Raw genomic sequence first — 25,288 nt, 5'->3', positions numbered from 1 at the left:
CGCCCACTTCAGCCTCCCAAAGTGCTGGGATTACAGGTGTGAGCCACTGTGCCTGGCCCTATCTCTCTCTTTTTAAGTGGGCATACTGCCATTATAAATAATAGTGATTCTGCTGGTAATGAACAAAGGAAGTTCGATCACTAATAGTCTGTTAAACCTAATAATATCATGACTTTCTTGTTGTTAGCTATACATTGCTTTGCGATAATTCCACTTAGAATTTTTAAATCTATGTTTACAAATATGGTTTGCAAGTCATTTTTTCTCCTAAATTCCTATTTGATGGGGAAGTTGTAAAATACTGGGGTTATCTTTTCCTTGGATTTTTCTTGTAACTAATAATTATTCCTGAAAAGTCTCTGGAATGTCTTTTTTTTTTTTTTTCTGGGACTGGGGTAGAAAGAGTAGGTAGATTTACAAACCAGTGACTCAATTTCTATTTTGTAAAATTTTCATTTCATTAAACAGTATTAAGTCCTAATCAAGTATTATTCTTTCCCACAGTATCTGAGTGCTGTCCTCAATACTGTCAACACTTCTGGCTTCTACCAAGCAAGGCTGCGTGTAGACTAGCAACAAACTAAAATCTAACCCTAGGTAGTAGTAAGCTGAATATAAATTTTCTCTTATGAATTTATTCTGTCTTCTTTGGTACATCAATAATAATATACACCTTTACAGTATTTCCCGGATTGGGGGATACACTTTAGCAAATATCTGCAATTATTTGTTTATGTAAGATTTCTCTTCCCTTCTGTGAATCATCATTCTTCACCCAAGGTATCTTGAGGTTGGATTCTGTATAAGCAGAACACAATAATAGTTAGGTATTCAGAAACCATTAAAATTCCTCACCTTCAAGGATGACAATTTCTTTGGGCAAGAGACAGGGTTCCCTCCTCTAATAGAGTACAAAGCAGAAGGTGTTTCAGAAATATTTGCAGTGTTGAATCCTCATATTCCTCCAAGATAGCCCTAATCTAACTGCCAGGGTAGCACTATTCACAGATTAATGCCCACTCACCTAACAAACCTGATGAGGTAGTGAATAAAACTAATTTTGTGAGTAAGCAACTGGCAGAATTTTTCACCACTCTGACTCTACAGCTACACATAACTAAGTAGTATCACTGACAACACGCAATTTTAAATTGAAGTTTTAAGATCATTATATACATGGGTATCAAAAGCAGTCCCTCTTGACCACACTCCAGAATTGTTTAAATTTTTTCAGTGACAACTTATCCATTTCCCCAGAGCCTCAGTGAGCACATGATGCCAACAATTCATTTCATGACTTCATAGCATGGGCCAAGTTTCTGCTGTGGAATATAAATGGAGACTTGAAGGACTTCCATCCTGTCTTGGGAAACAGCCGTTTCCAAATATCCACATATCCTTGCAAGCTTCTGCCTACACCTCTCTCTACCACCCATTTCTGAAGCAGTCTGATTTAGTAAGCTACATACACAGATACACAATGGCTAATGCAATCCAACAAGGAATGTATTAAAAGCACACCCAATAGCTCAAAATAAAAGACAAGTGAACAAGGTTAAGAAAATGACAGTAACAAAAGCTGTTCTAGGAACCTCTACTGAAATAGCTACTTATTACATCAAGATACCACCATAGAACAAAAGCTCATGTTGCTTTTTCTGAACCTGAAAAACCTGTTAACCATGTACAGTTCTGAGCCTCAGCTGACAACAGTGCTCATGCCAAGTCCCTGGCAGGGCATCTTGAATGGTGGTTCCATCATGACTGCATATACTGTGAGGGAATGTTTCTCTAAGAGGAAATCAAGATGTTCTAACCAGTGACAGTAGAATACATTCCAGGCTACACAAACACATGAAGTATGCCTTATATTGATTACTATAACTAAAGACGTTGCTGCCAAGGCTGCTTCCAAAGGGCAGAAGATACACAACAAAATGTTTGCAGTGTGGAAATGCATTTTTACTAAGTCATTCTAGTAACAAGTTATATTTGGTAAGCCACAAAGAAACAATGTTGGTATGCAGAGTAGAAATCTCTGGAAGATATTTACTTTTGTCTCACATACGGCATTCACAAGTAAAATGCCAAACTGCCAAGTTCATATTATGTAGTATACATAGGAAGATATCTAAATATCCCTGCAGGCTCTGGTATGTAACTTCTTCTTGTTAACCGCCTTACTAGATTCACTTGTACAATGAAATAATCTGTATCTTATAATTTACTCAAATCTTTTCCTGAAAATTTGGAACACCTGGAATACAATTTCTCTTAAAATGATTCCAAAAGGAAATCATTCTTCAAAATTAATATTAAAATATAATAATAGGTTGGGGTTTTTTTTTAGAATGAAGCTTCTGATATAAGGTGAGGTTAACAGTCCAGCTGTGGCTTATATGATACATTCATAGATGTTCACTCCTATATTTTTTCCCTAGGGGTCTGTCATTTCCAGATTTAAACTTTCCCTTACAGCATGGTTCCTCCAAGGTATATGCTTCCGATACATAAAATGTTTGTACTTTTGTTAATTCTGCTATTCATTAGCTCAATAATTTCTCTCATTAAAATCCTGTAAACTATGAATTTCAAAGAAGTCTATTATATATTCATCTGGTTCATGAAGTTTCCTCTTTGTGAATCTTATGTTAATAAATGACTTTACAACATTTGTTTAACATGGTTCCTCACCTGTATGAACTTTTTAAAAAAGGTATGACTTGCTGCTGAGAATTTTCAGAGTGGTTACTAAATTCAGTTTTCTGTGTATTTTCTACTATTTTTTCTGTATGTAAAGAACAGCTTTCTGTAGATGCCTTTCCATATGCTGTGTATTCATGAAGTTTCTATTCAGTATGAGTTTTCTGGAAGATGACAAGATGATTCCACTTACAGAGTTTCTCTTTATATATGACTTTGTGATTTCTTGTGAATTCACTTTCTGGAGTTTCATAAAATTATCAATGTTTGTCATCTACATGAGTTCTCTGATGCATAATGAGCTGTGACTTCCAACAAAAGGCTTTCCCACACTCAGTGCACTTACAAGGCTTCTCTCCTGTATGTGTTCTCTGATGTGCACTGAGAATTGATTTTTGAGAGAAGGTTTTCCCACATTCATTGCACCCATAGGGTTTCTCTCCTGAATGAGTTCTCTGATGTACAATGAGCTGAGAATTCCTAATGAAGGCTTTTCCACACTCACTGCATTCATATGGTTTCTCTCTTGTGTGCATTCTCTGGTGTACAAGAAGGCGTAGCTTCCCACTGAAGGATTTCTCACATTGACTGCATTTATAAGGGTTTACCCTTGCATGAGTTCGCTCATGTACAATGAGTAGTGACTTCCAAATGAAGGCTTTCCCACATTCATTACATTCATATGGTTTCTCACCTGAATGAGTTCTCATGTGTATAATTAGGTATGACTTGCTGCTAAAAGCTTTCCCACATTCACTGCACCCATAAGGCTTTTCCCCCACATGAGTTCGCTGATGTGAAATGAGCTGGTCTTTCCTATTAAAGGCTTTTCCACATTCACTGCATTCATAGGGATTTTCTCCAGTGTGAATTCTCTGATGCACAATGAGTTGTGAATTGAAACTAAAGGATTTCCCGCATTCCCTGCACTCATGTGGTTTCTCTCCTGTATGAGTTCTCGTATGTATAATAAGGTATGACTTGCTCCTGAAGGCTTTCCCACACTCACTGCATCCATATGGTTTTACTCCTGTGTGACTTCTCTGATGTACAATGAGCTGGGACTTCAAACTAAAGGTTTTTTCACATTGACTGCATCCATAGGGCTTCACTCCAGTGTGCACTCCTTGATGTACAATGAGCTGCGATTTGAACGTAAAGGCTTTTCCACATTCATTACAACCATAGGGTTTCTCTCCTGTATGAGTTCTCTGATGTACAATCAGGTTTGACTTTGTATTAAAGGCTTTCGGACACTCACTACATTCAAATGGTTTCTCCCCTGTATGAGTTCTCTGGTGTATAATAAGCTGTGACTTTAAACCAAAAGCTTTTCCACAGTCAGTGCATTCATAAGGCTTCTCTCCTGCATGAATTCTCTGGTGTGAAATAAGCTGGTATTTCCGACTGAAGGCTTTCCCACATTCGTGGCATTCATAGGGGTTCTCTCCTGTATGAATCCTCTGATGTATAATGAGCTGTGATTTAAAACTGAAGGCTTTCCCACAATTGTTGCATTCATGGAGTTTTTCTCCTGTATGAGTCCTTGTATGTATAATAAGGTAAGACTTGCTCCTGAAGGCTTTGCCGCATTCGTTGCATACATAAGGTTTCATTCCTGTGTGACTTCTCTGATGTACAATGAGCTGTGATTTCAAACTGAATGCTTTCCCACACTGAATACACCCATAGGGCTTTACTCCTGTGTGAATCCCCTGATGTACAATGAGCTGTGATTTGAATGTAAAGGCTTTTCCACAATCACTACAAACATAAGGTTTCTCCCCTGTATGGGTTCTCTGATGTACCATAAGGTTGGACTTTGTATTAAAGGCTTTCTGACATTCATTGCATTCATATGGTTTCTCTCCTGTATGAATTCTTTCATGTATAATGAGCTGTGATTTTAAACCAAAAGCTTTCCCACATTCATTACACACATATGGTTTCCGTCCTGAATGAGTTTTCTGGTGTGAAACAAGCTGGTCTTTCCTACTGAAGACCTTCCCACATTCACAGCACTCATACGGATTCTCACCTGTGTGGATTCTCTGATGTATAACAAGTTGTGAATTGAAACTGAATGTTTTCCCACATTCACCACATTCATGCAGTTTCTCTCCTGTATGAATTCTCTGATGTACAATGAGGTATGATTTACTACTGAAGTCTTTCCCACATTCATTACACCCATAGGGTTTCTCTTCTGCATGAGTTCGCTGATGCACTACAAGGTATGACTTGCTGCTGAAGGCTTTCTTACAATAGCTACATCCAAAGGGTTTTTCGCCCATATACACTTGTTGGCACATAAGTTGCGATTTCTTATTGACAGCTTTTCCAGATTCATTACTTTCACAGTATTTTATTCCTATAACACTTTGCTCCTGTTTAGAATGGAAGAATGATTTTCCATGTACCTGAAACCCATTAGGATTTTTTCCAGCATAATTACTAGTGAAATCTATATATTTCAAACCCTTTCCATGCGTGCCACATTTATGAGGCTTTTGTCTTGAAAGATAATTTGTACTAAGAAGACATAGTTTTCCAAATGTAGTGCATTCAAAGCTTTTTGCCGTACTTCCCAGCTTGTCTTTATTTTCCTGATGCCATTCCATAAGATCATCAATTTTCCAGACTGTGTCTAGAAATGAGAACAATTAGTCATATGTTATAAATAACAACATGATTGTAGTATACTAGAAAGTTGCCTATGAAATGCCATATCATGAGGTTTTTTAGTTTCAGATATCAGATCTGAATATAAATAAATTCTCAGGTGTAAAAACACTCAAACTACTGGATACTGAGAAAAATAAAAAAAAAACCAAACTGAAGACAAGCATAGTAAACTGATAAGAAGTTAAAAAGTTTTGCATATTGGATAAAGAAGGCAAAATAGGCACAAGGAACAATGAAGATAATATAAAGATGTCATTAGGGATCTATGAACATTAGATTTATTCAAAAAATAATTATTAAATGCCTACTATGTGCCAAAAACTATGCTACCTTCTAAAGAAATGGCAGAGGATAATGCAGATTACTGCACAGTCCTCCTGGGAATAACATCTCAATACCTAGCAAATGGATAAAAATAAACTGAGAGGGAACATCATTCCCTAACAGGACAAGAAGCAGTTCTTAAAACTATTCAGAGAAATCAAAACCGAAACAAAAAGCTTCCTACAATGTAACAAAAATTAGAATGCCATCAGACTTCTCATTAGGAAAACTAGAGGACAGAAAACAGAGCAATGAGGAATAAAGTCAAAACATTTTCAGATACAGAGGTCTCAATGTTTCTATCACCCTTTTCCAGGAAGCTACTCGAGTTGCTCCAAGAAAAGAAATGACACAGGATATAGAAAATAAAATCAAAAAGGAGATCCTAGGATAAAAATTGCACAGAAGGTCTTAAGAAAAACTAAGCTACTCTGAAGGAAGTCAGAAAAACTTAGCAGTCAGTATCACTAGGAAGAAAAAAGGAATACAATTAATAATTTGGCTGAAAGTATCAGCCAAGAATATTCAGATACTGAAAGGAGAGTCTGCAGTTAAATACATGATTAATACCGTAATGATAACAAAATTAAACAAGCAAAAACTTAACTACAGAAAAAAATACAAATTTAGAAACAAATATAAATCACTGTATACTTTCATGATTTACCTATAAACAGAAATTACAGTCATACCAACATAAAAATTGAAGACAGATCTAACCAAAAACATGAAATAACTGCATCAGAATGATGGAGGTATGGGAACACGTGAAGAGACATGTCTCCATCATAAGTGTGCATACGGTGGGAAGGTATGGACGGAGAAGAGTGAAAGAGAAGTAAATCACCTTTCTATACTGAGCAATCATTAGGGGAGAAAGCCAAGGTGTAGCAGAATAAGCTGGTTATTTAGAAATATGGAGGCAACTACCACAAGAGTTAAAAAGACACTGAAGATGTTTTCTCTAGCAGTCATAGAAAAGAATGGGCACAGGGTAGGCAAACAGCTGTTTGATACTGAAGCCATCCTAACTATCAAATCCTATATTTTATCCTTCCATTCCTTCTGTTGCTGGTAACATACCCATCCTTATCTTTGCTTGGTTCCTATAGCTCTGCTTTCATCATTTGAAATCTAATGTATCTTCTCTCCAGCATGCTCTTTGTAACAATAATGGCAAAAATAGGATTATACTTGACACCCCAAGGTGGAGTTCAAAGAATTTAAAAAATCAGGGAATACCAAACCCAGTAACTAAAAGACAGGCTTCTTTTTTTTTCTTTAGATGGAATCTCACTCTGTCACCAGGCTGGAGGGCAGTGGTGTGATGTAGGCTCACTACAATCTCCACCTTCCAGGTTCAAGCAATTCTCCTGACTCAGCCTCCCGTAGCTGGGATTACAGGCATGCATCACCACATCCAGCTAATTTTTGTATTTTTAGTAGAGATGGGGTTTCACCATGTTGGCCAGGATGGTCTTGATCTCTTGACCTCATGATCCACCTGCCTCAGCCTCCCAAAGTGCTGGGATTACAGGCATGAGCCAGAGTGTCTGGCCTTTTTTTTTTTTTTTAAAGAGGGTTTGCCAGGCGCAGTGGCTCATGTCTGTAATCCCAACGCCTTGGGAGGCTGAGGCGGGCAGATCACCTGAGGTCAGGAGTTCGAGACCAGCCTGACCAACATGGTGAAACCCTGTCTAAAAACACAAAAATCAGCCAGGTGTGGTGGCACGTACCTGTAATCCCTGCTACTCAGGTGAGGCAGGAGAATCGCTGGAACCTGGGAGGTGGAGGATGCAGTGAGCCAAGACTGCACCACTGCACTCCAGCCTAGGCAACAGACCAAGACTCCATCTCAAAACAAAACAAAACAAAACAAGAGACTGGATCCCTCTCTGTCACCCAGATTCAAGTGCAGTGGTGCAATCATTGCTCACTGCATCTTCAACCTCCCAGACTCAATTGATCCTCCCACTTCAACATCCCAAGTAACTGGGACCACTGGCAACAGCCATCATGACCAGCTAATTTTTAAAAATTTTTGGTAAAGCTGGGGTTTCACTATATTGCCCAAGCTGGTCTTAAGCTCTTGGCCTCAAGTGATCCTCCTACCTTGGCCTCCCAAACTGCTGGGATCACAGACAAATGCCACTGCACCCGGCCCAGGCATTCTAAAGCTTGAAAATTATTTAAATATGATTCAAGACCATATTAAATATGGTTCCTGGCTGTGGTCCAAAGGCAATCACTGGGAACCCAAATAAACACCAAGAGAATTGAGATTCTGAAGCTACAGAAAAGCAGTCTCCCCAGTGACCATCTTGAGTTTAATCACAGATGATGATGGAAAAGGAAATTATGCTTGCAGAGCAGAAACAAAGGTTCCTCAGGTAGCTTATTTCACTGCCACAGAAAGAAATCCTGACAAAGCCTAGAGTGTAAACCAGTGGCTACCATGTGATGTTCACTGCTGCTGCCCTCCTGGAACTGGGGGACCCTAGACTTGTCTCTATCCCGCTACATTTGGATGACTGGATGTGTTTAATTTATCTTTGATTATAGGTCTATAGACCATAGATAACTACTCCCAGCTCTGAATGGGAACAGGATCCTAGACTTGTATTAATGTAGTACAAGAATAAACATATGGGTTGCAGCAAATATTTGAAGATGGATGGTTGGGAAGAAGGGTGTGACAGGTGCTGCCTGGCCAAGGAAGGTGAAGGCAGACAGTGCTGCTTACCCAGTGGTTCTTCTGCCCTGTTCCTGGCTGGCAGTAACCTGATTCTTTTCCACCCCCATCCTTACGGTGATGTGCTTCAGTCAGGGAAGTGAGGACCCATTTCTATCCCCAGCCCGGCTTCCAAAAGGTAAAGCATAATTTATCTAAGCCAACAGAGATAGCCCCATTTGCCTTTCCAGAGCCTTCCTCAGACAGGGGCATGTGACAAAAATTTAGCCTGTTGAACACGATCAGTCTGCTTGAGACCTCCTGGGATGAGTTTTCTTGTCTGACAGACTCATGTGTGAAGAAACAGCCCTTTTTATTTCACTAGCCACTGGTATATCCACAGGCATCAACTAGAACTGCAAGAGCCATTTGAGGATCATTAAAGAAGATAACCTAAGGAAAATGCCAACATACCTAGATGGGCCCTTGGTGATTGAGTGAGTCAATCACTTAGTTGATCCTGGAGCTGCCCCACCTCAGGACTTTTTGTGATGTGTAATAATAAATCACTTCTTAAATTAGTTGGTCTGGGATTGACCAACAACTGCAGCTGAAGCAATCCTAGTAATACAAGGACTAACTGTTGATTTATGCTGTCAAGCTAGTGATAGAATAAATGGGGTGTTCAGGGAAACATATCTGACAGTAACACCAAAGATGAATTAGTATAAAAAGAGTAAAATGAATAAATTTAGCTAAGTACAACAATCCAGACATGACAATATTGGCTTCTTTTTGAGTGGGAATTGAGACAATGAGGGTTTTAAAAGACCTCTTTTTAAAGGAACAAAATGCTAACAGACTGTACCAAAACTAGTAAGGGAGCCCTGCACAGAAAGGAAATTCAAGCTGACTTATCCAGTGTTAGGAAAAAAACCTTAAAATGGAAGAAACAGCAGGATGAACAAAAAGAAAGATGAAAAGAAGGTGGTATGTACGTGGCTATGGAGCAGTGGGAGAGACAATTTCAGTTTCTGAAAATGAGGCCAGGGAGTGGTACAAGGAAGATGCCAGTGAATCAATCTAAACCAGGACCAAAGGGCAGATAAAAGACCATTGTGGCTATCAATTACCAGTAGAGGAAAAGAGCTTAAATCTTCCGAATGGAAGTTGTTAAGGTCTGAATGTGTCCCCTCTAAAATTCATGTTGAACCTTAATCCCCATTGTGGTGGTATTAAGAGAAGAAGACAAAGTCCTGCCCTAATGAATGGATTAGTGGTTTCTAAAAGGGCTTGAGGGAACGATCTTAGGCCTGTTTTGCCCTCTTTCTGTCCCCCAGTGTTCCTCACCTCCAGAGGATGCAGCAACAAGGAGTCATCTTGGAAGCACAGAGCAGGCCCTCACCAGACACCAAACCTGCCAGCACCTTGGCTTTGGACTTTCCAGCCTTCAAAACTGTGAGAAATAAATTTCTGTGCTTTATAAAATTACCTAGTCTGTAGTATTTTATTATAGCAACACAAATGGACTCAGACAGAAGTCTTCTTTTTTTGAGATGAGATCTCGCTATCACCCAGGCCAGAGTCTAGTGGCACAATCATAGTTCACTGCAGCATCAACTTCCTGGGCTCAAGCAATCCTCCTACCTCAGCCTCCCAAGGAGCTGGGACAACAGGTGCACACCACCATGCTCAGCTAATATGTGAGCCTTTTAAAAGTTACACTATATGAGGGAAATGAAGAATAAAGACCCCTTGGATTCAGAAGAGCAAGAGAAGCCCAGGAGAACATGAAGGGAAAAAGTGCTTGGTCATGCAGCACAAGAGCAGGATCAACAGGTGTCACTGCAGGATCATGGGCACTATCAAATGACAAAGGAATGTGCTCAGAAGGTACAGAGTGATTAATGTTAAAGCCATTAGCAAGGCTGGGCGCGGTGGCTGATGCCTGTAATCCTAGCACTTTGAAAGGCTGAGGTGGGTGGATCATGAAGTCAGGAGATCGAGACCATCCTGGCTAACATGGTGAAACCCTGCCTCTACTAAAAAGACAAAAAATTAGCCAGGCTTGGTGGCGGGCGCCTGTAGTTCCAGCTACTCGGAAGGCTGAGGCAGGAGAATGGCGTGAACCCGGGAGGCAGAGTTTGCAGTGAGCCCAGGTCGTGCCACTGCACTCCAGCCTAGGCGACAGAGTGACACTCTGTCTCAAAAAAAAAAAAAAAAAAAAAAAGGCCATTAGCATAGAGAAGCATAAAAGGGGTAGAATCTACTAACAGGTTTCAAAAAGAAGGAAGATGGGACTGTGGCTGTTGAATTTATGTGTAAGGGATTTAAACGTAATTTTCAAACTACAGAAAGGAAAGAGAAGGAGTATGAGAGTCACATCAAGTGAAGGAAAGAGGAAAGGTTTGCTAAAATGCATAATGAAGTGAGTCTATCACCAAGACAGAGTAAGGAGGGAAATAAGGACGCCAACCAGAAGATTAAGAGTGGATGGTAAGGCTGGGCGTGGTGGCTCATGCCTGTAATCCCAGCACTTCAGGGGGCTGAGGCAGGCAAATCACTTGAGGTCAGGAGTTCGAGACCAGCCTGGCCAACATGGCGAAACCCCGTCTCAACTAAAAATACAAAAATTAGCTGGGCGTGGTGGCGCACAACTGTAATCCCAGCTACTCAGGAGGCTGACGCAGAAGAACTGCTTGAACCCAGGAGGCAGAGGATGCAGCGAGCCGAGATCATGTCACTACACTCCAACCTGGGAAACAGAGTGAAACTCTGTCTCAAAAAAAAGAAAAAAAAAAAGAGCGCATGGTATTACGTGAGGCACAGTACAAACAAGAGGAGTACATCACATTAGAATTCATGCTAATTCTGAATAAAGAGGAAAAGATTTGTCTCCATCACTCACTTGGACAGGACTGATTTGGAATTTGGGCCTGCACCACACACAGCTCTTCTCCTTGTTCCAACTTGAAGATGATATCAGGTTTGGTGTGTTGATACCCTATAAACAGAAAATCACAGACAACCTGGAACAAACAGGTTGGGATTCAGAGATTCTGAAGAATGGGGAAGATTTGGTTTGGAGGTAGCATGATGAAGCTGCCTTGTTGCAATTTGGCAAAGTAAAGACCATTCAACTGGCATACTCTGCTGCCAACAGGGAACTAAGAAAATCTGGCCTTAAAATCTAAGTCCAAAATCACTAAGTATTTCACAGAAGGCCTCCAGTTTTCAGCAACCAAGAAGAAGCCTGGAGATCAAGCACACACCTCCTCAGGGAGGCAGCACTTACCTAGGGACACCAGGTTGCTATAGTTCTCCAACATCACATTCCTGTACAGGCACTTCTGTGCTGGATCTAGCAGCTGCCACTCCTCCCAGGTAAAATCCACAAACACATCCATGAATGACAATGGTCCCTGAAATACAATACTCTCATCCAATCTCAAGTTATTTTACTAGGTTTGTGGAAAACTAGCTGCTTAGGGTGTCTATTACTGATGTTCAACTTTGTGAGAACAAAAATTGTACTGAAAACATGCATCAATGTGCATTAAATCAGTCATCTTTCTTTTTTTTTCTTTCGTTGAGACGGAGTCTTGCTCTGTTGCCCAGCCTGGAGTGCAGTGGTGTGATCTTGGCTCACTACAAGCTCCGCCTCCTGGGTTCACGCCATTCTCCTGCCTCAGCCTCCTTAGTAGCTGGGACCACAGGTGCCCACCACCACACCTGGCTAATTTTTTGTATTTTTAGTAGAGATGGGGTTTCACCGTGTTAGCCAGGATGGTCTCGATCTCCTGACCTCATTATCTGCCCGCCTGGGCCTCCCACAATGCTGGGATTACAGGTGTGAACCACCGCGCCTGGCCATAAATCAGTCATCTTTCATTTAACATTTGACAACTAGATAAACTCTCTTTAACAAATGCAATAAACTCTCTTTAAAGTTTTAAGCTATCCTAGAAACCATCTATACAAGGGTCCTCAGACATGGGACATTCAGTACTAAAGGCAGGACAGTCAGACAAAGAAGTTCGAATGATCACTCCTACATCTGCAATACAGTTACCGACCTCTAGGTGCCGGGAATATAAAAATGAATGAAATAGAGTCCTGCCCCCAAGAAGCATTCAGCACTGCACAAGGAAGGAAAGCTACATATGCAAATGCAACTGGAAGTCAACGAAGTTAAAATAAAAGAACACAGATTACAACATGGGCACAAAGGAAGAAGTAAGCAATGCTATTTGACAGGGTCAGGTGGAATCTGTGAAAGGGTACTATAGGTACCTAGAAGAAAAGACACATTAAAACTTTATGGACTAAAAAGGTAACTGCCGTAAGTAGCAGCCACTCTGTGGGATAAAAGACCTAGACATGAAAATATACAGATGGTAAATGAGCATACAAGGCATGCTCAATGCCATATGTCATTAGGGAATTGCAAATCTAGACAAAAGTAAGACACCACTACACATCTACGAGAATGGACAAAATCCAAAAAACTGACCACCAAATGCTGGAGAGGATGTGGAGCAACAGGAACTCTTATTCATTGCTGGTGGGAATGAAAAGTGGCAGAGTCTCTTTGGAAGCCAGTTTGGCAACTTCTCACAAATCTAAACAGTCTTACCATATAATCCAGCAACTACGCCCTAGGTATTTATACAAATGAAATGAAAACTTACGTTAAAACAAAAAGAGAAGACATACATGGCAAGTATCATATATGAAAAGAAGTTATCATTACTGAACCCACAGACATGAAAAGACAAACTACTCTATGCACATAAATTTGGTAAGTTAGATGAAAAGGACATATTACTTGGAAGACACAAATTACCAAACTTACTCAAGAACAGATAAACGGGCCAGGATGGCTCACGCCGGTAATCCCAGCACTTTGGGAGGCCAAGGCAGGCAGATCACGAAGTCAGGAGAACAAGACTATCCTGGCTAACACAGTAAAACCCCGTCTCTACTAAAACTACAAAAAAGTAGCTGGGCATGGTGGCACACACCTGTAGTCCTAGCTACTCAGGAGGCTAAGGCAGGAGACTCACTTGAACCCGGGAAGCAGAGGTTACAGTCAGCCAAGATCGTGCTACTGTATTCCAGCCTAGGCGACAGAGTGAGACACCATCTCAAGACAACAAACAAACAAACAAATAGATAAGCTTAATTAATAATTATATATCTATTAAAGGAATAAAATTTGGGCCAGGCGCAGTGGCTCACACCTGTAATCCCAGCACTTTGGGAGGCCGAGGCGGGTGCATCACGAGGTCAGGAGATCGAGACCATCCTGGCTAACACAGTGAAACCCCATCTCTACTAAAAACATAAAAAATTAGCCAGGCATGGTGGTGGGCACCTGTAGTCCCAGCTACTCAGGAGGCTGAGGCAGAAGAATGGCGTGAATTTGGGAGGCGGAGCTTGCAGTGAGCCAAGATGGTGCCACTGCACTCCAGCCTGGGTGACAGAGTGAGACTCCATCTCAAAAAAAAGAAAAAAAAAAAGAAATAAAATTTGCAGTTAACATCATACAGATTGGAAAGAAACAAAACTGTCCTTTTTTACAGAGAGAGTAAGAAGGAAACTGACGATGTCAACAAAAAGATTAAGATGACATGACTGTTTACAAAGAAAATATCAAAAAATCTAAAGTTCCTAGAACTAACTAGTGAATGTAGCAAGGTCACAGGATACATGGTCAATACATAAAAGTTGGCTATATGTCTATATAACAGCAATAAATCATTTTATTTTGTAATTAAGAAACTGGCTGGTGCCATGACTCACACCTGTAATCCCAGCATTTTAGGAGGCCGAGGGAGGTGGATCACTTGAGGTCAGGAGTTTGAAACCAGCCTGGCCAACATGGCGAAACCCCGTCTCTACTAAAAATACAAAAATTAGCCGGGTGTGGTAGTGCGCACCTGTAGTCCCAGCTACTCAGGAGACTGAGGCGGGAGAACTGCTTGAACCCAGGAGGCGGAGGGTGCAGTGAGCCCAGATCGTGCCACTGCACTCCAGCCTGAGTGACGGAGAAAGACTCCTCAAAAAAAAAAAAAAAAAAAAAAAATTTAAGATACTGATACTGTTTACAACAGCAACAACGAAACAGAAAGAACTTACATATAAATCTAAAATATCTGTGTAGGATCTGTATGCTCAAAACTATAAACACTGACTTTTAAAAATCAAAGATCTAGGCCGGGCGCGGTGGCTCAAGCCTGTAATCCCAGCACTTTGGGAGGCCGAGACGGGCGGATCACGAGATCAGGAGATCAAGACCATCCTGGCTAACACGGTGAAACCCCGTCTCTACTAAAAAAATAATACAAAAAACTAGCCAGGCGTGGTGGCGGGCGCCTGTAGTCCCAGCTACTCGGGAGGCTGAGGCAGGAGAATGGCGTGAACCCGGGAGGCGGAGCTTGCAGTGAGCTGAGATCCGGCCACTGCACTCCAGCCTGGGCGACAGAGCGAGACTCCGTCTCAAAAAAAAAAAAAAAAAAAAAAAATCAAAGATCTAAATAATGGGAGGACCCTGTGTTCATGGATTTGAACTCAATCCCAAACGTACGGTAAATCTAAAAGTTAAAGGTAAGGTAATAAAGTAACAAAAAAAAAGATCTTTATGAGCTTAGGATAAGAAAAAAATAGGACACAAAAGTCATTAGCAATAAAAGAAAAAAATGTGCAATACAGACTCAGTAAAAGTTAGAAATACCTGTTCATCAAAAGTAAGCATTAAGAGAGTAAAAAAGCAAGCCAATATTGGAAGTAAAACAAGCACCCCAGGTAAAAATTTGAATATAGGCTTCATATAAAGTTTGTTTTAAACTTTAATGTGCATGAATCACTTAATCTTGTTAAAATGAAGAGTCTTATATTAACAGCATTGAGGTGAACTCTGATATTCTGCATTTCTAACAAGCTTCCAGAACAATACATATTTTGTAAACACACATTTTTTTGAAAACAGGATACAAATAAAACACAAAATAACTTTTTAGGGATGGGGAAGGAGATGGACATTGATGATGAGGAAATAAGAGAATATATAAATAAAGGCATAAAGGACCTTACATGAACCAATGATAAAAGGACCACAGGCCAGGCACAGTGGCTCATGACTGTAATCACAGCACCTTGGGAGACTGAGGCAGGGGGACCGCTTGAGCTCAGGAGTTGATGACCAGCCTGAGCAATATAGGGAGACCTTCTCTCTACTAAAAATAAAAAACCTCAGGCCGGGCGCGGTGGCTCAAGCCTGTAATCCCAGCACTTTGGGAGGCCGAGACGGGCGGATCACGAGGTCAGGAGATCGAGACCATCCTGGCTAACATGGTGAAACCCCGTCTCTACTTTAAAAATACAAAAAAAAAACTAGCCGGGCGAGGCGGCGGGCGCCTATAGTCCCAGCTACTCGGGAGGCTGAGGCAGGAGAATGGCGTGAACCCGGGAGGCGGAGCTTGCAGTGAGCTGAGATCCGGCCACTGCACTCCAGCCTGGGTGGCAGAGCGAGACTCTGTCTCAACAAAAAAAAAATAAAAAAAATAAATAAAAAAATAAAAAAATAAAAAATAAAAAACCTCAGCCAGGCATGGTGGCACTAAAGAGGCTACTCAAGAGGCTGAGGCTGGAGGATCACCTGAGCCTGGAGTTGGAGGCTGCAGCGAGTTATGACTGCACCACTGCGCTCCAGTCTGGGCGACAGAGCAGGACCCTGTCACAAAAAAAAAAGTTGGGGGGGGTGCTTGACCTGAACTGAGGAGTGATTAACTTAACCCTTTGACCTAAGGATCTCCATCCCTCTCCACACCAAAAAAAAAAAAAAAAAAAAAGTAATAAATAAAACACTAGGAATAAACAAATGAGAAGCTCACCCAGGACGTGGTGATTTTTGGCTGCTCTTGGGAAATAAACAGCCACTCTAGGACTTTCTCTGTTCTGCGACTCTTCCGCTTCTGCCTGGGTGCTCCAGGGAGGTGCTGCAGGCCCAAGACGGATTCCTGCCCTTGGAGCTTTCTGATCCTATCCCATGAACTGTTTCGTTCTTGGAGAGGTGGGACCTGTGGACTCAAGAGCAAATTTACTTTAGGAAGCATAATTTACTTCTGGAAAAAGGAAATAGGGGTCACATCACATAAACGTGAGAGAAACACATTAGAAAACAAGGCAGGTTTAACTTCAGGAAATGCAGGGTTAGAGGTAGAAAAGAAATGGCTTCCTGACAAGGCTTAGCACCAAGAGTTCAGGCCGTGTTTTGAGCCCTTCATGACAAAAACAGAGGCAGGGCCCTCAAACAGCAAAGCTACAGAAAGATCCTGGCTCATCCTAGCTCCAAACAGGGACTTCCTGCCACAAACCAAATGACGTCTTAATAGGCTGGTTTGGGAGGGCAGCGGGAATATAACATTATTATTAGGGAAAAAGGAACCAAATGAGGCTCTGACAGACAATAAAAACATAACCAAAATATCTGACCACATAAAAACTGTTACACAACATTTCACAATGAAGTAAAAGAAATCAGAAAAACGAGGCCGGGCGCGGTGGCACAAGCCTGTAATCCCAGCACTTTGGGAGGCCGAGACAGGCGGATCACGAGGTCAGGAGATCGAGACCATCCTGGCTAACACAATGAAACCCCGTCTCCACTAAAAATACAAAAAAATTAGCCGGGCGTGGTGGCGGCGCCTGTAGTCCCAGCTACTCGGGAGGCTGAGGCAGGAGAATGGCGTGAACCCGGGAGGCGGAGCTTGCAGTGAGCCGAGATCCGGCCACTGCACTCCAGCCTGGGCGACAGAGCGAGACTCCGCCTCAAAAAAAAAAAAAAAAAAAAGACATCAGAAAAACGAAACTTTGAGAGGACAGATTTACAAAAAATAAAAGAGCCTAGAAGGTAGATGCTTAGACATCTGGAAAATGTGAAATGAGAAATATCAGAATAAATTAGGAAATAAAATTCAGAAATGAAGATTAAATTAGGAGGAACACAAAAAAGTAGCAATGACCTAGAAGGCAGCAGAGGTGAAAAGTAGGGAAAGCCTAAAAAAAGGGAATAAAAAATTAGAAAAAGAAACAATGAAACGACATGAAAAGGCTGTTCACCGAGGCATTTTTATAACCCAAATATCTGTAACTACATAACTGGTTGAAAATGCTATGGCCATCTACACAGCAGTAAACGGTGACAGGACAGGGAAGAGAGAACAACCTCTATGCACCAGTATTGGTATAATACAATGATCAATACATACTCTGAGGGATGACGACAAGGGGAAGAATACCACATACAGAAAGCTGGCTTTTGTGTTAAAAAAAGAAGGGGCATTGCTAGTATATGTATATGCATGTGTTTGCCATAGAAATGGGATAACATAGTATCTAGTCTTTTGTGTCTGGTTTCTTTCACTTCGCATAATGAGGTGTATACTTGTCATAGCACATATCGATAGTTTGTTCCTTTTGTTGCTGAATAGTATTCCATCACATTTCATCATTCACCGTTAATGGACATTAAGATTATTCCCTGGAGGCTGGGCGTGGTGGCTCATGCCTGTAATCCCAGAACTTTGGGAGGCTGAGGCGGGTGAGTTGCCTGAACTCAGGAGTTCGAGACCAGCCTGGGTAACACAGTAAAACCCCATCTCTACTAAAATACAAAAAAAAAAAAAAAAATTAGCCAGGCGTGGCAGCATACACCTGTAGTCCCAGCTACTTGGGAGGCTAAGGCAGGAGAATTGCTTGAACCTGGGAAGCAGAGGTTGCAGTGAGTGCCACTGCACTCCAGCCTAGGCAACAGAGCGAGACTCCGTCTCCAAAAAAAAAAAAAAAGATTATTCCCTGGACCAACAGCTTATCTCTCAGAGCCTTCTCTGGGAACACTGGGCACTATCCACCCACTCTACATTTTGCTCTACATTTCAAGATCGAGGATTCTAGAATCTCTGCCTCTTAAGAAATCCTCAACCTGTATCCAGAGACTAAATAAGAGTACACAGGCCAGGAAAATGCACATAGAGCCAGACTGTCTGGTTTTAAGTCCTGGCTCTACACTGACCAGGGGTGCCACCTGGTCTCCAACTAGCCCTTTCTGGGCCTCAGTATCCTTACTCATCAAAGGAGAATAACAGTATTCACCACCACCTGGGGCTAGGACTGCTGTGAGGTTTTGTTCTTTATTTATTTTTTTGGAGATGGAGTCTTGCTCTGTTGCCCAGGCTGGAGCGTAGTGCCACGATCTCAGCTCACTGCAAGCTCCGCCTCCCAGGTTCACGCCATTCTCCTGCCTCAGCCTCCCAAGTAGCTGGGACTACAGGCGCCCACCACCACGCCCAGCTGATTTTTTTGTATTTTTAGTAGAGATGGGGTTTCACTGTGTTAGCCAGGATGGTCTTGATCTCCTGACCTGGTGATCCACCCGCCTCAGCCTCCCAAAGTGCTAGGATTACAGGCGTGAGCCACCGCGCCTGGCCACTGTGAGGTTTTAACGTGGTAATACCTAATAAAAGATTTAGCACAGAACCTCATACGTAGTAGACACTGAGCATTAACATTTGGTTGAAATGGCAAAAGAAAACAAAACCAAAAACCAGGAATACTTAATGAAAATAAACCACACTACAAAATGACAATCACCAAGATGAAAAGCATATGCTGGTTCTTAGAAAAGAGGACTCCACCTTCAAACATCCCCCAACTCTAACTAGTGTCTCCATTTCTACCACACTACACAAAATCCCTGCTACCTCTTGTCTGAACCACTGTAGTCACCTAATCAGTCTCGTTTCCCCCTTTCTGTGTCTACTCTTGTCCACCTACAACCTGTTCTCTACTCAGCACTCAGAAGGGTCTTTGGAAATCCTAAGCAGATCATGTTGCTCCCTTTCTTAGCACCACACCCTCTCCTGGACCCCACGGTTTCCTAGCCTGATCTGGCCTCTGGCCACCTGTGTTCATCTGTTCTCCTCTCTCTCACTCCCTACCCCCAGCCACAAAGATCTTCCTTCCAGGTTACAAAGGCGTCAAACTTCTCCTGCCTTACAGCCTTGGCCCTGGCTGTTCCCATCCTGGATGATCTTCTACCTGCTCTTAACAAGGCTGGCTTGCTATTGTAACTCAGACTTAGATGTCACTTCCTTAGTGGGGGCCTTCCCTGAGAACCCAAGCTAAAGTAGCCACCAGTCATTTCTTTTTTTGTTGTTTTTGAGACGTAGTCTCGCTCTGACACCAGGTTGGAGTGCAGTGGCGCAATCTCGGCTCACTGCAACCTCCGATTCCCGAGGTTCAAGCGATTTTTCTGCCTCAGCCTCCCGTGCAGCTGGGATTACAGGTGCCCAACACCACACCCAGCTAATTTTCATATTTTTAGTAGAGACGGGGTTTCGCCATGTTGGTCAGGCTGGTCTCGAACTCCTGACCTCAGGTGATCTACTCACCTCCGCCTCCTAAAGTGCTGGGATTACAGGCGTGACCCACCACACACAGCCCATCACCACTAAATTCAATTTAGGTTTTTATGACTGCTATGGTTTGAATGATTGCATCCCACCAAAATTCATGTTGAAACTTAAGCCCCATTGTGATGGTATTAAGAGGTGGGGCCAATTAGCTGGGTGTGGTGGCATGTGCCTGTAATCCCAGCTCCTTAGGAGGCTGAAGCAAGAGAATCACTTGAACTCGGGAAGCAGAGGTTGTGATGAGCAGAGATTGCCATTGCACACCAGCCTGGGCGACAGAGTGACTCAGCCTCAAAAAAAAAAAAAAAAAGGGGGGGGGTGGGGACTTTTAATAGTGATTAAATCATGAGGGCTCTCCTTCAGGAATGGGATTAATACCCCTTAAAAGAGGTTTCAGAGAGCCGTCTGGCCCTTCCATCTCTTTGGCCATGTGAGGACACAGCAGTCTTCTCTTTTTGCCCCCTGCCATCATGTAAGGATGTAGCAAGAAAGTGCCATCTTGAAAGAAGAGAGCAGGCCGGGCGCAGTGGCTCAAGCCTGTAATCCCAGCACTTTGGGAGGCCGAGGCGGGCGGATCACGAGGTCAGGAGATCGAGACCATCCTGGCTAACACGGTGAAACCCCGTCTCTACTAAAAATACAAAAAGAAATTAGCCGGGCGTGGTGGCGGGCGCCTGTAGTCCCAGCTACTCCGGAGGCTGAGGCGGGAGAATGGCGTGAACCCGGGAGGCGGAGCTTGCAGTGAGCCGAGATCACGCCACTGCACTCCAGCCTGGGTGACAGAGCGAGACTCCGTCTCAAAAAAAAAAAAAAAGAAAGAAGAGAGCAGAGCCAGGTGTGGTGGCTCATGCTTGTAATCCCAGCACTTTGGGAGGCCAAGACGGGTGGATCACAAGGTCAGGAGATTGAGGCCATTGTGGCCAACATGGTGAAACTCCGTCTCTACTAAAAATACAAAAAAAAAAAAAAATTAGCTGGGTGGTGGCGCACATCTGTAGTCCTAGCCATTTGGGAGGCTGAGGCAGGAGAATCACTTGAACCCGGGAGGCGGAGGTTGCAGTGAGCCAAGATTGCACCACTGCACTCCAGCCTGGGAACAGAGAGAGACTCTGTCTCAAATAAAGAAAAAAAAAACAGACAGCAGACCTCATCAGATACCATATTTACCAGCACCTTGATCTTCAACTTCTCAGCCTCCAGAATCATGAGAAAGTAGTATCTGTTATAAGTTGCCCAGTCTGTGATATTTTGTTACAGCAGCACAGACTAAGACAATGATCTAATATTACTTGATCTCCCTCATACATGTCACTTGACAAGCATTTTTGAGGTTTCCTTTTCTTTAAGTGTGAATTACATGTATCTATTTTGTCTCACTTTTCTTGGATTCCATCTCAGTCTCCAACACCTCTTCCCCTGCTTTCTCTTGTCATTTCCCTGACCACTGTCCTCAGTTATCTTCTTATGGTACACATTCTCCCTGAGCTACTTTGGCCACACCTAATTGGTGCAACCTCATCCAGACCTTTCTCTTGAAACACATGCCTGCCCGCCTGCCCACTAGCAACCTCTACCTAGAGGAGCCAATCCATATAAAACTGAAATCTCCCCCCTCTATCAATCACAATTCTGATAGTCTTCCCTTACTCAGCAAATGGTGACATTCCCAACCAGGCCCACAGAGTACAACTCTAGTTGTCATCCCTGGCTTTTCTGCCTCTGTTACCACTGCACCCAACTAGTTATGAAATCTAATTTCTTCTGCCTCTTTACCTCTTTTTTTTTTTTTTTTTTTTTGGGGACAGAGTCTTGTTCTGTCGCCCAGGCTGGAGTGCAGTGGCACAATCTCGGCCGATTGCAACCTCTGCCTCCTGGGTTCAAGTGATTCTCCTGTCTCAGCCTCCCGAGTAACTGGGATTACAGGTGTGAGTCACTGCACCCAGCTACCTCCTCTCTTTTCTCAAAACGACTAATTTACTTAAACCCTTATATTCTCTTACCTGCTGCAGACTAGACTGTTCTACCCTCAAACTCTTTGTGAAAACACTTAAATAAGTAAACTCCTTCCCCTATACCATCAGTCCCCAACGAGGGACCGGTTTTGTAGAGGACAATTTTGCCATGGACAGGGAGTAGGGAGTGGCAATGGCTTCTGGATGAAACTGTTACACTTCAGATCATCAGGCATTAGTTAAGAGTCCCATAAGGAGTGCGCAACCTAGATCTTTCGCATGTGCAGTTCACAACAGAGTTTGTGCTATGAGAAGTTAATGCAGCCTCTGATAGGAGGCGGGGCTCCGGCAGTCATGCTCACTAACCCGCCACTCACCTCTGATAGGAGGCGGGGCTCAGGCGATCATGCTAACCCGCCACTGGCCTCCTGACATGCACCCCAGTTCCTAACAGGCCACAGACTGGTACTAGTCTGAAGCCTGAGGGTTAGGGACCGCCTGCCCTATATGATAAAATCCAAGTTTTTAATGGGGTCCTCAAAGCCCTCTATGATCTTAGGCCTACGGCTCTAGCCTCATTTTTTAATATACACTTCTACTATCACCATTAAACTCTACATTTCAGCAACCCTTAAGTGCCCAAAGTTCACCATATGAGGTCATTTCAAGCCTAATTTGCATGTTACTTCTTTTTCCCAGGCTAGTTTTAATCCTTCGTCTACTTTAGGTATGTCATCTTTCAAACCCAAGTTTAAGACTCTCTGAATCATTGAAGCATCTGGGAGTAAGGGGTTAGGGGGTGTCCTTACTTCCAAAATTGATTCATTCCTGCATGCCCCCGTGTATTTCCACAGCCTGCTCCCAGAGCACTCATTAACTTGTCATTGTGTCTTTCTTATGCGCCATTCCTAGACCACTGTTCTTCAACACAGGGATAATGAGCAACCCATCTTTACATTTTTAGCACCTGCCCCAGGGTCCAGCAAACAAAATAAAATAAACAAAAATGTTGAACAAGTGAATAAAAAAGTCTGTAATTTCCAAAATAAGGTTCAAAGATCCCAGATACAGAAGACCCTCAGTAAATGCAGGCTGAAAAAACTGAAAGAGGTTAGTATCCCTTGTTTAACTCAAACGTTCAAAGTACAAAGTTGTCAGAAAAGAGACTGAGGAAAGGAGGAAAAAAGGAAGTCGGATGACAAGAAGCATTTCTGAAAAGTCTAACATGCTCTAAACGACAATCCAGTTGCCTAAAAGAGCGGTAGGGTGAGAAAGCTCCCCGCACATTCAGACTTTGGAGTAGATGGAGTGCGCGCACGTTGGCATTCAGGGAGAGCTTTTCAAGAATGAAAGAAGGCCGGGCGCGGTGGCTCACGCCTGTAATCCCAGCACTTTGGGAGGCCGAGGAGGGCGGATGACAAGGTCAGGAGATCGAGACCATCCTGGCTAACACGGTGAAACCCCGTCTCTACTAAAAATACTAAAAAATTAAACGGGCGCAGTGGCGGGCGCCTGTAGTCCCAGCTACTCCGGAGGCTGAGGCAGGAGAATGGCGTGAACCCGGGAGGCGGAGCTTGCAGTGAGCCGAGATCGCGCCACTGCACTCCAGCCTGGGCCACAGAGTCCGTCTCAAAAGAAAAAAAAAAAAGAGTGAAAGAAAACCCTACTCACCCAAATAGAGGCTGTTCGGACCCTGGTGGCCATCCCTACGGTCACTTTTGTGTGCTTCGCTGGAGGTGACAGGACGCAAGGGATACTAGAAGAGAGAGCACAGTGAAGAAAGCGGTCTCCCAGCAGTGCCCAAACCCAGGCGGGTCCGAGGCACCAGGGCTGCCTGCCATTCTCGGAGCTGAGGCTCCTTCCCGCCCACAGCCACGGGATTCACCATCTCCACCCCCTCACCAACACACAGGTTAGGGTCAGGCAACCGCCCCGGGTCTGCAGCAGGAGAGAGTTAAGGCAGATTAGTTCTGTCCCGTCCCGCCGCCTTGGAACTGGAGGAATTCCGCGCCTCCGGTTCCTCCAAACCCTGAAGGGGCGGCAGGATAGAGTCCGGGGTACTGCCTCCACCTCCGAATCTGCAGCCAGGAGGGTTCGCAACCACTCCAGACTCGGGTAACCCGGTGACCACGACGGGTGATGAACGCTATCTGCGGAACAAGGGTTTCACCGTGGGCGCAGAGCAATGGCGGCCGTTACGTGTGTCGCACAGGAATTGCGTCATTGAGAGTCGAAGGCGAAAAACTACAACTCCCAGAGGCCTCTGCGAGGAGTTACTCCGTCACCGGAGGGCCCCGGCCAAGGGCCACCGGGAGGGGGCGTGCTAAAGTGACCCGAAAGCTCAGGCCCTCCTGGCCCAGTCCCTGAGCTCCCATACTTGGGAGTTTTAAATTATAAAGGGAATCAAAATACTTGACACCAATTGCCCAACGGTTAGAGGGATGTAAATTAAGTTACAAGTATTCTAACCCATGCTTTACTGAAATGGTAAAAGTCTTATTTTGCTTCACATTTTAATAACAAAGATTCATAAAATTCCCATTACATGTTAACATAAATAATATTTTAATGAAAATTACATATATTTTACAAAAGAAAAAATTTAGTAAGGAGTGGCTTCGTTTTATGTTTAAGTCTTTTCTGACTTACTAGAAAGCTGGATTCTCATATCTGCTTCTATGTTTAATCTGTTGCATATGTTGTTTTTGTTAAAGTATATAAAGATACAAGTCGAACAAGAGATAGGTTTGTTAGTGTACAATCTTAAGCCATGCAGATGAACTTTTTCTACTCTATTACATAAAATCCATTGGTCTACATTGCACTTTGAATGGATTCTTTTATCATGCATGATTTCATAACATCATGCATTGCCCAGTTGGAAAATATCAGTTTAGTGAGCTTTGCAGCTCTTGCAAATGTCAACACATTTCATTATACAAAAAGAATTATTAGGCTGGTACAAAAGTAATTGCGGCTTTAATGGCAAAAGATGCAATTACTTTTGCACCAACTGAAAATATCCACTAACATCATTATTGATCTTAAGTATTGGGAAGGGGTGACATTCACAAAGGCAGATACAAGTTTTCTAAAATTCTTTTGTTTTTGGCTTTTAAAAACTTCTATAAATTTATGGGGTACAAGTGTAATTTTGTTACATGCATCAATTGTGTAGTGGTGATGTCAAGGCATTTAAGGTATCCATGCCCTATTGTACGTTATATGCATTGTACCATTTAGGTAATTTATCATTGTCCCTGAAACCCCCCAACACCTTTTGAGTCTTCATTGTCTATCATCCCACACTCTTCATCCATGTGTACATATCCTTTAGCTCATACTTAAAGTGAAAACATGTATTTTTCTTTCTGTGCCTGAGTTGTTTCACTGAAGATAGTGGCCACTAGTTCCATCCATGATGCTGCAAAAGACAATTTCATTCTTTCTTATGGCTGAATAGTATTCCATTATGTATA

At 42.8% G+C, this 25,288-nt stretch overlaps 1 protein-coding gene across 46 annotated transcripts; it reads right to left on the bottom strand.

Annotated features, from left to right (window-relative positions):
- Positions 1 to 619: 619 nt before the first annotated feature.
- Positions 620 to 24,012, bottom strand: ZNF268 (zinc finger protein 268). Of its 46 annotated transcripts, none has more exons than XR_012420917.1 (8): positions 23,980 to 24,012; positions 23,481 to 23,565; positions 16,279 to 16,464; positions 11,679 to 11,805; positions 11,292 to 11,387; positions 9,734 to 9,839; positions 2,695 to 5,350; positions 620 to 798 (listed from the first exon to the last, which is right to left on the bottom strand). XR_012420917.1 is itself a non-coding variant. In XM_074008537.1 (8 exons), exons 2-7 carry the CDS (start codon positions 23,511 to 23,513, stop codon positions 5,332 to 5,334), a joined length of 567 nt encoding a protein of 188 aa, XP_073864638.1. In that variant the 5' UTR covers positions 23,514 to 23,565; positions 23,712 to 24,012; the 3' UTR covers positions 620 to 798; positions 5,288 to 5,331. The 46 variants fall into 41 exon arrangements, 33 of the variants coding, with proteins under 33 accessions (XP_073864638.1, XP_073864623.1, XP_073864634.1 ...); XR_012420920.1 differs by having other exon boundaries at positions 23,712 to 24,012; XR_012420918.1 differs by having other exon boundaries at positions 11,679 to 11,760; positions 23,712 to 24,012.
- Positions 24,013 to 25,288: the final 1,276 nt, after the last annotated feature.

This window comes from Macaca fascicularis, chromosome 11 (genome assembly GCF_037993035.2).
Source record: "Macaca fascicularis isolate 582-1 chromosome 11, T2T-MFA8v1.1".
Taxonomy (NCBI): domain Eukaryota; kingdom Metazoa; phylum Chordata; class Mammalia; order Primates; family Cercopithecidae; genus Macaca; species Macaca fascicularis.
This window is presented reverse-complemented; position numbering and strand designations above follow the sequence as displayed.

Bases quoted from the DNA above. Each gene is read 5' to 3' on its own strand.
- ZNF268 (XM_045366211.3), bottom strand. From the start codon at position 23,513: ATGGCCACCAGGGTCCGAACAGCCTCTATTTGG. The intron at 16,465-23,480 runs GTGAGTAGGGTT...TTGAGTCCACAG, and splicing joins TCCGAACAGCCTCTATTTGG to GTCCCACCTCTCCAAGAACG. The intron at 5,351-11,291 runs GTGAGTGATGGA...TCTCATTTCTAG, and splicing joins TCCAAATCAGTCCTGTCCAA to ACACAGTCTGGAAAATTGAT.